The sequence below is a fragment of the Gallus gallus genome, chromosome 2 (assembly GCF_016699485.2).
Source record: "Gallus gallus isolate bGalGal1 chromosome 2, bGalGal1.mat.broiler.GRCg7b, whole genome shotgun sequence".
Taxonomy (NCBI): Eukaryota; Metazoa; Chordata; class Aves; order Galliformes; family Phasianidae; genus Gallus; species Gallus gallus.
The window spans coordinates 1,974,235-1,990,769 of record NC_052533.1 but is presented as its reverse complement, the minus strand read 5'-3'; the positions used below and the strand labels follow the sequence as shown (position 1 = coordinate 1,990,769).

Genomic DNA, 16,535 nt, shown 5'->3' with positions numbered 1-16,535 from the left:
GCCCTAAAGGTTTTAAACTGAGACAGGGAAGGTTTAGGTTGGGTATTAGGAGGAAGTTTTTCACCCAGAGGGTGCTGATGCACTGGAACAGGTTGCCCAAGGAGGCTGTGGATGCCCCATCCCTGGAGGCATTCAAGGCCAGGCTGGATGTGGCTCTGGGCAGCCTGGTCTGGTGGTTGGTCAACGTGTACACAGCAGGGGGGTTGGAACTGGATGAGCATTGTGGTCCTTTTCAATTCAGGCCATTCTATGATTCTGTGTGTGTGCTTCATAGGATGGAGGCCTTTAACTGCTTTCATTTACAAATGAAAGGTGTTGGTAAGCCCACAGCTTTATATAGTCCATAGTTAGCTTACATCTTCCTTGTACTATGAAAATTCTGTATAAGACAAAGCTGCTTTCTCTAAAATATGTGAATAGTTACTACAGTGTTTTTGCTTAGAAGCATAGAGAAACTCTGCAGACACTAACAGGAAAAAAAACACACCAACTGATGCTGGTGCAATTCTGAAGGGCAGCAATGATTTAAAAATGCATCAGCAATTATCCACACATCTAAGCAGGGAGTAAGTGAAGTGATCCCTTTGTAATGCATTACACATACAAGCATCCTGGGAACACTTCTGCATGGGCTGTACTTCCACATCAATCTTAACCCAACCACTGGGACCAGCCTATGTGCCAAGTGCACAAACACCACTATTGCTCAAAAATACTGCAAAATCAGCACCTTCCATTGATTGTTTTTGTTCACTTTCGTGTCTCTGTAAATTGTTCAACAATCAGCTCAAAGCTGTCATATGCAAGAAAGAAAAAAGGGACGACTGCTCAGAAAAATGCCTGGTGTGGCACACTGGAAACCCTTAGATATGAGGCACTTTTAAGAAGTTAGTGACATTCAGAAATCAGTTGTTAAATCCTCATCAGTTGTTAAATCCTCATCATTGATTTCATCTATCAATTAGCATTTCAGAGAGGTTAGTCTATTTACATTTAGTAACTAGGCACACCACACATTTACAGTATGTTTGAACCAAAAGGTTATTTAGTTTTGAGCAAGGAAAAGGAGCTTGGGAGACACATTACACTGACAGTAATCTCAGTATCGAGGTGGGAATCTAACATATCAAAACAGTCTCAAGTTTTAAATAGATGGCTTTTGAACACAATGGCAAGAACTCAACACTGTTTGAGCTGGTAAGGAACAAAACCTGGGACTCCTGTTTACGTTGCAGTAAGTATTCCTCAATTACTTAAGCTAACACACAACTAAACAGCAAGGTAGTAAGTTAATTACTATCGAAAGCTTCCAAATGACAACCAAGAAGCTGGATGCTATATTTGCCTCCTGCTGTTTTCTTCATGCTACATTCTGCACCTTCACATTTCTGCTTCTGTAGTAAATGCAGCTCAGGCGGTTTTGCATGACTTCAGAGAAGCAAAGTCGAGCAAAAGCACTTGTATAATCAGCAGACTCAAAAATTTTATAGTACTTTCTATAATCACTTTCATGAGAGGTGCACTTATTTTGTATTACAGTCTTTTGTATTACAGGTTGGGCAGGGCCACAGGCACAACAGGTGCTCAAAACAGCCAAGGTACCCTCATCAGATCAGCTGAGCAAGGAGCTTGCAAAGAACATCAGCCAACAAGAACCCAGCTGCTGTGCTGACCATCCAAGAACAGGCTTACCAGCCCCCCAGCTCTAACTAACTAAGTGACCTGAAGACATAAACTGCATTTGTATAATGCTCTAGAGGTACTACCTCACTCCCATTAATAACAGTAGAAAAATTAATAATAATAATAATGAAAACGTGCAGCAACAATCCAAAATGGGTCCTGGACTACAGAGAAAAAGGAAGTGATTCTAGCATGGCTCTTATCAAACTACTCCCATCCAAGAAATTCCTTAACTGTATATCAACATGGAAATGGGATAGTTAAAAAAAAGGATAAGCATACTATGGTTTTCAGAGCACTTCTTAAGTAACTGATGGTTCTGAAAAAAACTTAAATCATAGAAAAATAAGCAGCGCTGCTACCTGAAAATATCAAAAGCTTGTTATAAGCAGTTGTCTTAAAACTGTCTTCAACACAATAATGCAACAAAACGCTATAAAAGATCCCTTTGGTTACAGAAAATTGAAATTCCAACTCCAACAACACAAACAGACACAGTCTGTGCATCCCTCCTGCTGGATTTCAGTACAGTGCATTCTGTCAGAGCAGGGAGTGTTTCTAAAGACACATATGAGCAGACCTGGCATATCTGAAGCAGGTATCCATGAAAACCAATCCTGCTGTAACTAAGCCCTCTCCTTTCAACCTTCAACCCAACTGCTCTAAGTAGGAACAGTCAATGAGCATCAAACATAGCACGTCTGATATGGGCTTGTTTAGCTCGGAGAAGAGAAGGCTCCAGGGAGACCTCATTGTAGCCTTCCAGTACTTGAAGGGAGCGTATAAACAGGAGTGCAAACAGCTGTTCCTCAGGGTGGATAGTGTAGGATAAGGGCGAATGGTTTTAAACTGAGACAGGGGAGGTTTAGGTTGGATATTAGGAGGAAGTTTTTCACCCAGAGGGTGGTGACGCACTGAACAGGTTGCCCAAGGAGGCTGTGGATGCCCCATCCCTGCAGGCATTCAAGGCCAGGCTGGATGTGGCTCTGGGCAGCCTGGTCTGCTGGTTGGTGACCCTGCACATAGCAGGGGGGTTTGGAACTCGATGTTCACTGTGGTCCTTTTCAACCCAGGCCATTCTGTGATATACATGCTCCCTTTGCTCTAGTTCTGCACCTTGCCAGTTCCTAGTGATGCCTTCCATTCATTCTCCCAACTCTACACTCACACTTCCTAACTTCACTTGCATCACTTGCAGAACTGACCACCGCAGATCACATTTTAATGACTTTGAGTCCCATGGTGACCAGCTTGCTAACGCAGCCTGTCAAGGAGATTCACTGCCTTATTAGTTCCTACAAAGACAGTTATTCCTGATGACACTTAGTGCAGAAAGCAGGGAAAGTGCATTTGATGAGCAAGTAAAAACATATATTCAAGACTCCCTCCACTATTTCAGTCTCAGCTGAACAAAGACTTATAAATTGACTTACTTGCACTCCCTATTTGCTACATTTGGCACACACACATTTGAAGAATTTTTCCTCATGATAAACCGCTGAATAATTGAGCATTCCTTTGAGCATAACATTTTAATTTCAGTTTAAAGTACACCACTAAAGGAAGTAAGTTATGTTATTAAAGAAAATCTGTAGGAACACACAGTACATTCCCTAATGTAACCACACAAATGTCAGCAAGCAAGACTAACTGCTTTAATATATTACTTTTTCAAGTCTTAAATCAGAAGCTGTCTAGATATCATCTTTAGTAGCTGTCTCCTACTTTGAATCTTGAAATTCAAACACTGAAGCAGAAACGAAGCTCCACACTTAAAAAAAAATCTATGTAAAAATACAGACTGCTGGCCTACATGTTTCACCATCCATCTTTACCTATTCACAAATCAAGTTACTGAAAATGAACCTGACGTCCCCACTGACTGTATATATGCACATCTACCATTAAGGGCACTCTCCTATGGATGCCGTAATCGTACCCACTCCCGCGATAAGCTGCAGCATTGCAGGCCAACGCTGGGATTCAGCTTAAATGCACAAACTTGATTCTATTAAAAAAGGCAAACCCTGCAAATGTGTTAGGCAGGGTTTTGGTGGTGGGGAGCTGCAGCAGCTGCTCCATGCCAGATCAGAGCCAGCTCCAGCTGCTCCAAAAGCGACCTGCTGCAGGGCAGAGCTAAGCCATAAGCAGTACTGGTTGTGCTCTGGGAGAGCAGGTTTAAGGAATAAAAAAGGCTGTGCAACTGCAGATAGAAGAGAGGAGTGAGAAATAGAGAAGCAGCTCTGGGGCCACCAGGGTCAGCACAGGAGGAGGGCAGGAGGTGCTCTAAGCATGGAGCAGAAGCTTTCTGCAGCCCAGGAAAGGCCCATAGCAGAGCAAACTATCCCTGTGCAACCCAAGGGCACCATGCAGAGCACATGTCCAGGTGCAGCATGGGCAGAGAGCAGCCATGAAGGAGTGGGAGAGGCCAAGTATTATGGACTGACCACAGCCCCTGCTCCTCTGTGCCACAAGGAGGAAGAGGGTGAGTAGAAGAAAGTGGCTTTTAGTTGTCACTGCCCTAGTCTATTGGCAGTAGTCAATAAACTATGTTCACCTCCTCATGCATAATCTGTTTTTGCCTCTGATGGTTAATTGACAGGTGATCTCCTTGTCTTTATCTCAACCCATGAGCTTTTCTTCACTGTGTTTTCTCTCCCTGTTTAGTTGAGGAAGGGTGGTAACAGTGTGGCATGGTGGACTTTTGCTGCCCATCAGTGTGAAGCCACCCCAGATAGGGACAATGCTCAACTGCCATCCTGAGCCCTCTACTATCCCCTGCTGGCTTCCAGCTGCTGCTCCAGGAGTGCTGGGTGCCCCACGGATGGTGCACTGCATCTACATGCCCTGTCTTGGAGTACACAAAGATATCTCAAACAACATTTACTGCATGCAGTAAAAAGCTCTGGTCAAAAGGGTCACACAAGTCTACAGCATTACAGTGTGCGTTAAAGACTTGCACAAAGACAGCAGCCCACCTAAACCTCACTGGTACTCTGGGAATTTACTCCTGCATACGATACATTTATGTAACCCTAAGGTAAACTGGGTTTATAAAAATATTCATAAAACCATATGAATATGCTACAGGACAGCCAAGAAAAAGAATTTTTGAAGGATATAAGTACCTTTCAAAATAATTTCGCTTTAATGAAGGCACTCTCAAGCATTATTCACGTTTTACTGTCCTATGTGAGCTATAATTTAGCATCTAACACAAGCTTAGGATGTTCCTTTGCATGGTGAGACAGGGTGTCCATTAAATACATTAAATTTAATTGAGCAAGTAAGCTGAGCCTACTGCTAAAAGTGAAAGAGGAAGACATCTGAATTAAATACAGGAGCAAAAAGAAACTTTAGAGCCCTCAAATGATAGCTTCTTGATAGATGTAGCACCATTAAGTTTTCATGTATTTTGTTCAGATAAGCTTAAAAATGGAAAATTGCGACACAAGAATTGAAAGCTGTATCATCAAGTGATAAACAGCAAACCAGTGTTCTGCAGAGTGCTTTTTTAAACCACACGTTCCTTTTTGTACAGAGGTTGTTTCTCATACTAGTGTATATATATATTTATAATCTCCATTCAGATTTACTGTAGGGAAGCATATCACCTAGAAGTTGCTTTGAGGCTAACGGAAAATAAGCTCTTGACATGATTTTCTCTCTTTGGAGAGTCAGAACAGTAGGAACTGAAAGACTCTTTCTTAGGTTTCTTATTAATTTTCCATTTTTAGGGCATTCTTTAGGAAGAGACCTAAAAATGCCTCTTATCTGAACTTCATTGTGTCATACTGAAGCTCTTTTTCAGGCAACAAAAAGAAAAGGAATACTCTTCAGGAGAATTTCCTCCTTTACCGAAGACAGTGAAGCGCCATTCACTCATCCCCCAAGAAAGATGGCAAAGAAAAAAAGCTTTTTACAGCTAAGCAACTACAGCAGAATTTAATTTTAAAAACACCAGCATTATTTCTTAATGAAAGTTCTTAGCACCAGCCCAAATTATGAATCACATCTTCCCAAATACAAACTGTTAAATACTGGACCCAGAATGCACCTAATTCAATCAAAAGAGCCTGACTGCCATCACACCTGAGCATTTATCCATGACAGAAAAGTGTGTTCTACAGTTGAACAGGATGTGGCTATATACTGGAATGGATTCATTTTTGTTTCATTAAGATTATGTGGGGAAACCTGATTTTCAGCACATTATTTTCTACAGCACTGGGACCATGACAATTAGTGTACACATGTCAACAGTACTATTCAATAGTATAGAAAAAAGTTTTGTCAGGAACAGAAAGTCCAGGAGAAAAACAACAAAACTAAATGAGGTCCCCCTCCCCAGAATGACATAATTACAAAAAACCTTGTCTCCCAAAGGAAATCATAAGCCATATTTTAAATAGCATATGTAAAAACATACAGGCCATCCCTATCATAGACCTTGCTGCCTCCTGTGTACAATGCTCAGCACTGTAATTCATAAGTACTCTGTGAAGATTTGGTTGGTACAACACAAAACCAAAGAATCTGATTTTGGACACTAAGCACAACAGCATAGCCATAATTTTAGGGTAAAAAACAAGGAACAACGAGCAATCCCATAGCACCCACTTCTAACCCAAATGAATACCCCATGCAACTCGTGGTAACTGCTGTTTCCTATTAGAGCTCTGCAGGTATCCACTCAACGCTATTCAAAGTAAGGTGGATAACATCGTTAGAGATAATTTAGCAATACCATCTTTCTCATGAACAGCGCTCCTCTGTTTAACAAAAGCTCAACTGTCAGATCACATCTACTCACATGAAAAATTGGGAACCATTGGTATGTTTCCCTCGGTTTGCCATTGACAAAAGGAACGCTCTGTCATGTTTGAGAATAAAGTTTTCATCTGTTTGAAGAAAAAATATGTTTGTCAGATTTTCCCTGACAAGGAATGCAAGTCAGATTTTCTTAGTAACTTATGGGTACTACAAGGAGAAATTCTTCCGCTGCTAAAGAAACTTGAACAGGTTGGAAATAGAACAGAAATCTAATCGAGGCCCTCAAAAGTTACAGCAGAAACACTCATGAGACAGAAAGCATACTTTTATACAGAAAGTTACAGCAATGCCGTGGACATCTCTGATGAAAATGAATGTAAAGGTGATCCCAAAACAAGCCCTCAAGTACACCACACTGCTATTTATGGGCACCCAGTGAAATGGCCATTTCCCTGGCACGGAATGTTACGAGAGCAACCCATCCATTCCAAGGTGGATGCCTCAAAACATACAGGAATAAGCAAAACCCTGAATACCAGAAAGAGGAACTAAAGAATACATTCTTCCTTCAACCTAAATGTAAAAGCAATTAAGACTGAACTAAACATGCATTTCATATTCCAGGGAATTAAAGAGCACTTCTGGCTGCACGGCATAGTACAAAACCAGATATTGTTCTGAAGCTCCTTTTCAAAGGTAAGAATTACCGTTTGGGCATAAGAAGCTGTTATTTTTAAGATTATATATCAAAGCACAATACTGCATGTTTAGAACTTACCACCTTTAGTGCACCCTTTAGAGACAAACCCTAGGAACATCTTATTAACACTTCAAAACCATAGTAACTAGCAGTGTTTTTGTTGTTGTAGCAAGAAAGAATGTTATATCCTTAAATAATACTTCATAAACTCACCATTTTCCTTCCAACAACTGTTTTTAAAAAGAGGTAAATATACATTTAAAAACTCTTTGCAAGGAAAGCAACTCGTGTAGCATATAAACAAACACTTCAAAAGGAACACCAAAAATACAAACCTTCAATAGGGAAGGGGAGAAAAGGGACGTTAACAAAAGAAGAAAAAAAATTGTTTAGAACTGAAAATTATGCCAGTGTTCTCTCAGAATAAGTCATTAACCCTCAGAAAGGTTAGACACAGAACTCCTCATTTCTCCAAGCAACACAGATATCCATCTACAAACGGATGTATCAGTTGTCTATGTATTTACTAGGGAAGGTACAAGGGAACAGAGTTTGAATTTGTGTTACTGAGCTTTTGTCTCTTACCTTTTCATTTTGCAAAAGACCACATTCTCTATAAACAAAAGAATATGTTGACAGTTTTAGGCAGGAAGATAGGAGTTTATTCATGAATAAAGTTGCCTAACCTCCATGCTGAAAGTCATGTTTAACCAATAATGTTAGCCTTAATTAATTGTCAGTTAAAGTTAAATATTACAAAAATAAAAACTATCTGAAAGTCATGCATATAAAAATAATTCTCATGCAATATTAGTTTCATGCAAAAGGTGATCTATAAGTAGACCTCTTTTCATTACGTATCTTGGGAATCAAGACTTTTCAGAACGGAATTGAGAATCTGTGAAGATATACTTGCTCTTACCTTTAAAATAGCCACCATAAATAGATTCACCTCCTTTTCCATTACCTGTGCATTAAAAAGCATGAATTAAACCTTTTGTTCTGTTTATAAAAAGCGCTGTGCATAACGTGTGCCAATTTATAACACATCAGGATACTCCAGCCAGTTACTAATAGCTAAGCATAAGATCCTTAATTAAAAGGCAGGATCGTTCATTATGCAGTTCATTATCTTGTTGACACTCAGAATATTGAAAATGAAGACTGCTTTTGTGCTTCTGAACACTAGAAAGCCTGAAGCGAGGCTCCAAAGGCTAATTCTCCCTGCTGTTCGCTGAAGTAGCAGCAACAGAAAATACAACACCAAGCAAAAAAGACAACAGCAGGCATCACCAACAATCTTGTCCTGCTCAGAGACCACCATAATGAGATAAGCAAGTAGCTACGTTATCTTTACTTCCACTTGACCATCAACACAAGATAGTCATCCACCACATACGTATCTATCAGTTATAGTTTATATACATTAGATCAGTTTATAACACTTCAAGATACAGGATACAAGAAGGCAGATCTTTTGACACGAAAAGCAGCAACTTTATAGTTTGGATTGGAATCCTGCTTTAATGTTATCAACTCCAGCAAGGCTGCTTTCTTCTTTATGTTAAGAATTCTTTCTAAAGAAGTATCAACTTCAGCTGAAACACATTAGAAGTTCAAAAATTAACAAAGAAACAGAAAACCAATGATATTACTTTCAAGGCGTTTTAATAATTGCATGCTGTATTCTAAAGTTACATTATAACCACAGAGATAAGGTTTGCTCCACAGAACCCATTTTACCTTCACTGAAGTCCCCACCCTGAATCATGAAGTTTTTAACCACGCGATGGAACGTAGTGCCTTTGTAGCACAACTTCTTCCCAGTTGTTTTGCCAATTCCTTTTTCACCTGCAAGAAGTTTAAACACAAACAATCAGCAGATTGTCACTGAATAAATTCAAGGATCATACCCCTCCAGTGCTAGACCTCCTTAACCATAAAAGCAAACACATTCCTGCCTGTTGCCTTCTCATGTCCCCTGAACAGCAGCCTGGTAGGTAAAGTTCAGTCCCAGGCCCTATTAACATTCTGCACTGCCAACCTAATCTCAGATATTTAGCATAAGGTGCCCAAAAGCAGTCTCCTGTTGAGATTATAGGAAGGGGAGCTCCTGACAAAGCTCCAAAAAGCAAATGGCCTTATGCTTACCTGGCAGATGGACTGACTGAAAGACATGCAAATGCCAGTTTGCAAGTCCAGATGCTTTTATTTAAATGCAAGAATTCTGCTGTCAAGGCAGACAGCATTCTTTCACAGTAGCCAAGTCTGCGTCTGACAACAATGACAGCCTGCAGGACATCAGCCAGAATCACCCTATCCTCCTCCACTTGTTTCTGACAGAGATTACAGAGGGAGCAGCAGGGGCACAGCAAGAGAGACAGCTTTTGAAACACTGGGATCTAGTCTTAGGGCACAACACCTTGCCCTGAAACAAGTTTTGTACATTCTCCAATAAAGTAGCCCCTGTATACAACTAGGACAGGATGTCAACACCAGGAAACGATGCTGTACTGGTTAGGTCTCCAATGATTCAAAGATTTCTTGTCAAGACCAAAGATAAGGATAGAAGTACGCCTGACAACAACACGAGACTTCCATCAATAAATTTCACTGTGAAAAGTGGAGGTGACTCCTGGAAGTGACTTATTCAGTTGCTGAAGATGGTGTTAGCAGCTTCAAACTCCAAAAACGTAAAGCAGCCCTTCACAAGTCAGTCCTGGTTGCCAGAAGTCCATGCAATCTCATCAGTGCACCTTCATCTCCCACCACAGAACTGCTGCTTAGCAGATCCTCTAGCGTAACCTAGGCAAATGCAGCAGCACAACTGGAATGCTATATCCATCCCTGGCGGCAGGGAGAAAGCATGTGCCAGAGCATTGCTGGATCCTGCTGCGAACAGTAGGAATATACCTAAGCCTGGCCTACTGCTTCTGGCCATGGTTCTCATCTGTGGCTCTATGCAGCAGACAACATCCTTGGGAGAGAGCGCACAATTAGGATGCTGAGGCAATACATGTAATGTCACAGTTTTAGTTGAGAGGGAGAGTTTTCTGTGTAAAGACTGGCACGATGGTGAGGCATTGGGAGTGATGGCATTTGTCTGTCTTCCCAATAACCTTCAGCACAGGAAAGATGTGGAGTTCTTGGAATGGGTCCAGGAGGGGCACTAGGATGATCAGAGGGCTGGAACACCTTTCCTATGAGAGAAAGTTTCCCAGTTGAGGGAACTGGGCTTGTTTAGCTTGGGAAAGGCTGCAGGGAGACCTCACCGTGCCCTTCCAGTACTTGAAGGGAGCGTATAAACAGGAGGGGAAACGGCTGTTTACGAGGGTGGATAGTAATAGGACAAGGCAGACTGGTTTTAAACTGAGACAGGGGAGGTTTAGGTTGGATATTAGGAGGAAGTTTTTCACCCAGAGGGTGGTGACGCACTGGAACAGGCTGCCCAAGGAGGTTGTGGATGCCCCATCCCTGGAGGCATTCAAGGCCAGGCTGGATGTGGCTCTGGGCAGCCTGGTCGGGTGGTTGGCGACCATGCACACAGCAGGGGGGTTGAAACTAGAAGGGCATTATGATCCTTTTCAACCCACACAATTCTATGATTCTATAATAAACGATTTTGCATAACGAGCCCTGCTCTCCTGAAGTGGCTGAACATTTGCCTGCTGAAGGAAAGCCTGGAGCAGGCTTGTTTTGCTGTTTGTGCACATGGCTTTGGCTTTATCAGCAAACAATCTTGTTATCAGCCACTGAGTTCCCACACTCCTACATTCCCAGTTCTTTCCGCCATACGACCTAGGGGACAGTGAGTGACCACCTGTGTGATGCTGAGTTGCCTGCAGAGTTAAGCCACAGTTCTTCTGACACCCACCACAAGGCACGAACAATCAAATCTGTCATCATCGGGAAGCGGAGTGCTAAACTAAATTTATTGATGCTATAGCTGTTCAGTTGCTAATTGGTATGCTCCCATGCTTGTCACAAGGCTTGCTTGCCTTACAGTCCATTGCTCATTAGCAGCTGCTTTTTCTTTTGCTGTTTGCTCTACTCCATACGATCCTGCTTGGCTGTGCCTGGGAACATTCTGATAACAGCAGTGGCCATGAGCTTGGGCTGGCAAACAGCACCTCACTGCCATTCCTGGGCACCGTACTGAATGGCAGCAGCTGGAACTCCAGAGAGAACTCAAGTCAGAGGGACTGCGACCTGTGGATGAGTCCACACAGGAGCAAGTACACCTTGCAGCATCTGTGACCATTGACAAGACCATGTCAGAATACCTCGAGGCACCTGTGACCGTGGATAAAGCAGACCCAGCAGGTGTCTGGAGGGACCACGACCAATGGGCAATCCCAGTCTGGAGCAGGAGTGAGGGGAGGAGTTCACTGCCCCATAAAGCCCTGTGGCCTGGACCAAAAGGCAAGAAGGTGGAGACTACAATGGATGCAACTTTAAACTGCTGCAACCCTTGACTTGATTTGCATGTTACAGCAAGTCCAATAGTAGGAATCACTCGAGCCAACAAAGGATGAGCCTCACAGGGAGCAGTGCCCCAACCTGAAGTGGCTCTGCCATCCATTAACTCCAGGTCATTCCTGTCCCAAGCACCAACCACAACAGATAGGTACTGAGTCACGGACTGAGACATCAATGATGTTTTACAGAGATTTCACAGGGGCAGTCCATACACTAGTGGAACAAAATCTGTATATTAATCAAAGGGAGGTGATTAATGAAGATGTATTAAAGAGCACGTGACCTGAGCATGAAGTAAGTGGTATGGAATAAGGTGTGGTTATTGTTCCAGCCAAAACCTTGGCAGAGTAAATTTTCTTCATAGATGCCTGTATGAAGGTGTGCAATAGAGCAGGGAAAATCTGCATGATGCAGATAAATTGGCAGTAACAGATGCACTGGAAGAACCTGTCATGGAGAAGTAGAAAGGCAGGCAACAGTTCCTAGGAAGCAACTCAAGCAAGCTAAACAGCAGCACAGATGTACTTGGTACAAACAAGAACATGTTAGCCATGCAACCTGAGTCTCTAATCTCAGCAATCCCAAATTCAATCTGGAGAGTTACAGTGGCAGAGATGGCTTCTAGGTGCAAGACAAAAAAAAAAAAAACCAGTGCTTACTCCAAAATATGAAGTGGAAGCTCTCTGATGTGCATCTCTCTCATAATTTAGTTATCACATATTTACCAGCAATTTTTAAAAGATACCTATGAAATCATGGCTCTGGCCTGTGAGTACACAGTAGCAAACAAACTGCAAGAATGAAACCAGTGTTTGTGGTAGCTTTTATGACTGTGAATCTGATCTCAAGAGTAGACAAAACTCAAGACTTTGGGCTCTCTCTGTGTTCTCCCAACTAAAGACAGATTCTAGCTGGAAACTTCAATGAAACATGAACAGTCAGCTGTAGAGTAGAGTTTAAACAGGTATGCAAAACAAAGCTGTCAACTCTTTTTATGGATCTTTTTCCTGCTAAGTACATGTCTGTTTCACACCTCATGATCTCCAGCTAACTTTAACCTAGCAGGGGCACTGAAAGGAATTAAAACAAGAGCTACAGAACATGAGGCTCAGACACTACACCAGCCAGCCTACTGGCTAGCTCTAAAAGAGCCTTAGTTGGTGCAGTTAATTTAAGGCATACTACTTGAGAATTCAGGTATGCAGGACAAGAGGACCAAGATGCATGGAATGAATTCTTTGTATAAGTAACACAGAGATTCCTGCAATAATGTAATCCAGACTGAATTCTAACTTGCAGTTGCAAAACCACCAAGGAGCCCCATGGATCCAAAAGCCACTGAGTTGTCACTACCCTTACTATTCCGGTCATTAGAAGTCTCATGAAGAAGTTAATTCCTGCTTAAAAGAAGAAAAAGAAATGGGTCATAGGGTGCTGGATTCTACCCAGAAATTCTTTTGCTAGTGCTGTCTTTGATTTCAGAGATCCTTGCCCTCCTTTCTCCCACCACACAACCCCAGGACTTCTAAGTAACAATGTTCCCTCTCCATCCTTCACTTTGCTGAAAGCAGTTTTCTCCTAAGGTTTAACAGATTCCTTCCTTTGATCCCTGTTGTACTGACATGTACCCAAAACATACTTTTATTCTATAACAGTAATCAAAACTTCACATGGAGCCGAGTGAAGTGTCACCACTGCACTGAGCAGTGACATTAACACCTGATGTCTCTCCTGATCAAGTCCTGCTCATCTTCCCCCTGTGTGTAACTTGGGTGGTCAATAATTTCTCCATTGTTTCAGTTGTATCAATTTCCTCTAACGAAGCCCAAATGAGGAATAGATGATAACGTTTTGTTCTACCAAGTGACAACCTTGCAGTCTGGAATTCTGTAGCTGCTCCACTGCTCTAACTCAGTAACCATTACAGAACTCCAGGCTACTCCCAGTGCTACTAAATCCTTCCGGGCACCATCAAGTCTCAGCTTTGTCCTTATCAGGAAAAAAAGCAACCAAACAAAACCTATTAGCTACAATTTATTCCCATTTAAAGAAGCAGTTGTAAGAAACATTAAAGTTGTTAAATAAAAGCATGCTACTTACCCGAGCACAAGCAAAGGAAGTTTTTGCAAGTCTTTGGACATATGTCTGAGAAGAGCTGAAACATAATTCGACCAACTGGAAGATTAAAAAAATAGAAAGTTTTACAATTCTTTATGATAGAAGAAAAATAGCATATGAATAAATCTACATAACTGCATCTTAGTTCTACACTGTGTTAAGAACTACAAATGCAATGGAAACCAAAGGATGTTAGGCCAAGGGTTAAATAGAAAGTGTAATAGATGAATCAATTAAGGAAAATGAAAGACATGTGGGACAGCATTAGCAGTTTCAGGACTAATGGTTCAGTTGCCAAATACTGTGAATCAAACACTGCTGCCTCTCTGTACAATTTGAACAGAGCAATCCTCACTTCTCAGTACAGCTACTCCCACACCACTGGTAGCGCTCAGGCTGTGCACCTTGGAAATTGATTAAAACACAGAAGAATTAAAGAAAACTATTTTAGATCTGTTTCCCATTTCCTATTTTCTGAGATTTACGTTTCTGGGACTTCTATTCCTACAGTCAAAACAAATACAGTCAGATGTATGAAATCCTTATCAATAACTTTGCGAATTATGCAGTTCTTATCTCCGTATTGTGAAGCAAGGCAAAAATTAAGAGTTAAATGCCACATGGCCAGCCAGCATTACAGGAAGGCCAGCCAGAATCTAGTAACGTGCACCACCCTCTAGTGGTACACACCGGTATGACTTCAATGTAATTACTGAACTCTTCAGGAGTTACTTCTTCCCCTTCCCTTAAAGAAAAAGGGAATTTAAAATGTATTTTGTTAATTGTTTTGGCACCACGAATTCGGAGAGCCTCCTAAGAAATGATATTCAATTGTAAGGCCTTGTCCAAATACGTACAATTGTCAGTTTTTTGGATCACAATAAATGAAAAACACAGGGACCACCTGTATTTTGTATCTCAGCTAAGAATTCAAGATGCCTTTAGCTGTTGAAACGACTATTTCCTTAACTGCAGTACGAGTATTCTCAGAGGGTTCGTTATTACAGCAGGCAGAAAATCCTCACGCACATGGGTAGAGACAGCCTTCAAAGAACCGAGGAACAGCGAAGAAGTGGTCAATTTGCATTATAAGCACAGTAATTCAGAACAGCAGAAATCCCATTGCTCTGTTTGCAAAAGCGCTGAACTGAGTGGTGACAGTGCTCACAGAGCCAGGCACACGTTTCCTCCTGCATTCCCTATGTGAAATATCATGTGATGTCTTTCATTGGAAGGAAAAACATCACTATCCCCACTGTACTAAGAGCAGAGCTGCTGATGGATCAAGCTGACAGCTGTGGGATAAGCAGGAGGGGAGGCATTCCCACCTCAGGGCTCCAGAAGGGCCTTTTGCCCCCAGGCACTGCACAGCAGCCATCCCATGGTGGGCACCTGTCCTACATACACGGCACTGCAGGCATCACTGCAAGCAGCACACACCACTTGTGACTCCTGGAAGAAGTGCCTCATCTCTGCTTCTTGAGGACAACAAGGCAGAATGCACAGACAGACGTTCCTAACTCGGGAACCATGACTTCAACAGCACCTTTCGGTGTTTTGTCAGTAAGATCTGCTAATGCATCATGCCTTTCAACTCCTACAAACTGCAAAGTGCACACCTGGCATCAGAACACTACAGATTCCATTTTAAAAATAAGCCAATCTCCCCTCCCCATCACCCAAAGTGCTGCTCACCTTCTTACATGCCGTTACATAAAATGCTGCAGTGTGCTTATAAATACACCAACCACACACTGTGCATCCATCTGCTGGGCTACTACCTGTGTTTTACCTAAGCTGCATGAATGGTACGGTCACTGAGAATTGAGATCTGCTGCTGCCAAACAGCAGAGTACATGAGCCAAAGATCAAACACACTGACACCCTGATCAGATACATGAAGTTACTGCTGCTAATTTAACACACCAAACATGTATATGTTCAAAGTCTGCTTAAAATCTATTCATCTCAGCTGTGCCTTGAAAACATAGAAGTGCCGCATTTTAAACCTGGAATGAAGCATGAGTTGATGTAACAAAGGTGTAAAAGGCACCTGAGGTGTTACTGACTTCCTCAATGTACTCTTCTCTGAAATAATCCACTGTCACCGCATAGAGAAAGCTGCCAATGATTTCTCCAGATTCATTTCTCCAGTATAAAGCTTAAGTTACCCAAATGGGGAATGGGTTTGCTGTGACTAAGGCTCAAATGGTACCTTAAAACAAAACCAACTGCTCATGAGAGTTATTTGCGTGAGCAAGGCTTGCACACACAGCTCTGCCGATCCTCAGCCAGCATTGGCCAACAGGTGGGCCTGCAGAGGGCTGTGTTACATCTGGACTAAACCACACACGCTGAGCTGTTTGCTCTTCCTAACAATGAAACTCACCTAACTTAGCAAGCAAGTCTTCCAGCAGCACAAGGAAGTTACACGTGCTATTAATAGCTTATTTGAGGGGATCAGCAGACGGAACGTTTCCCTAGTTTTAATTTTGTTCTCAATCAAATGGTTCTCTTCCACTCACAGCTTTGGAGATGCATTCATCCGTACCACAGTGCAGCTTTCATAGGACTCCCATTTTTTCCACCGCAGAGGTTTCACCAATCCTGATTTCACATTTCTTGCTAATCATAAATCAATACTTTGATAAAGCACTCTTAGATATTTTTTTGGTAGAAATTGGATTAAGTGATTAAAAGTATTTCTGTTCCATTAATTAAATACAGTAAATGATGCACATATAAATTCTAAGACGTTTTGAAGTTATAATTCATAAAGTGC

At 41.9% G+C, this 16,535-nt stretch overlaps 1 protein-coding gene across 3 annotated transcripts in view; it reads right to left on the bottom strand.

Moving 5' to 3' along the window:
- The window catches only part of NKTR (natural killer cell triggering receptor), a 39,901-nt gene that overhangs the window by 18,245 nt on the left and 5,121 nt on the right, over positions 1-16,535 (bottom strand). For all 3 annotated transcript variants that reach the window (XM_046938194.1, XM_004939074.5, XM_004939075.5), the window contains exons 3-6: positions 13,736-13,810; positions 8,900-9,007; positions 8,079-8,123; positions 6,497-6,584 (exon numbers count right to left, since the gene is read on the bottom strand). In XM_046938194.1, the coding sequence (XP_046794150.1) occupies positions 6,497-6,584; positions 8,079-8,123; positions 8,900-9,007; positions 13,736-13,810 (316 nt within the window). The remainder of the gene's footprint in view (positions 1-6,496; positions 6,585-8,078; positions 8,124-8,899; positions 9,008-13,735; positions 13,811-16,535) is intronic.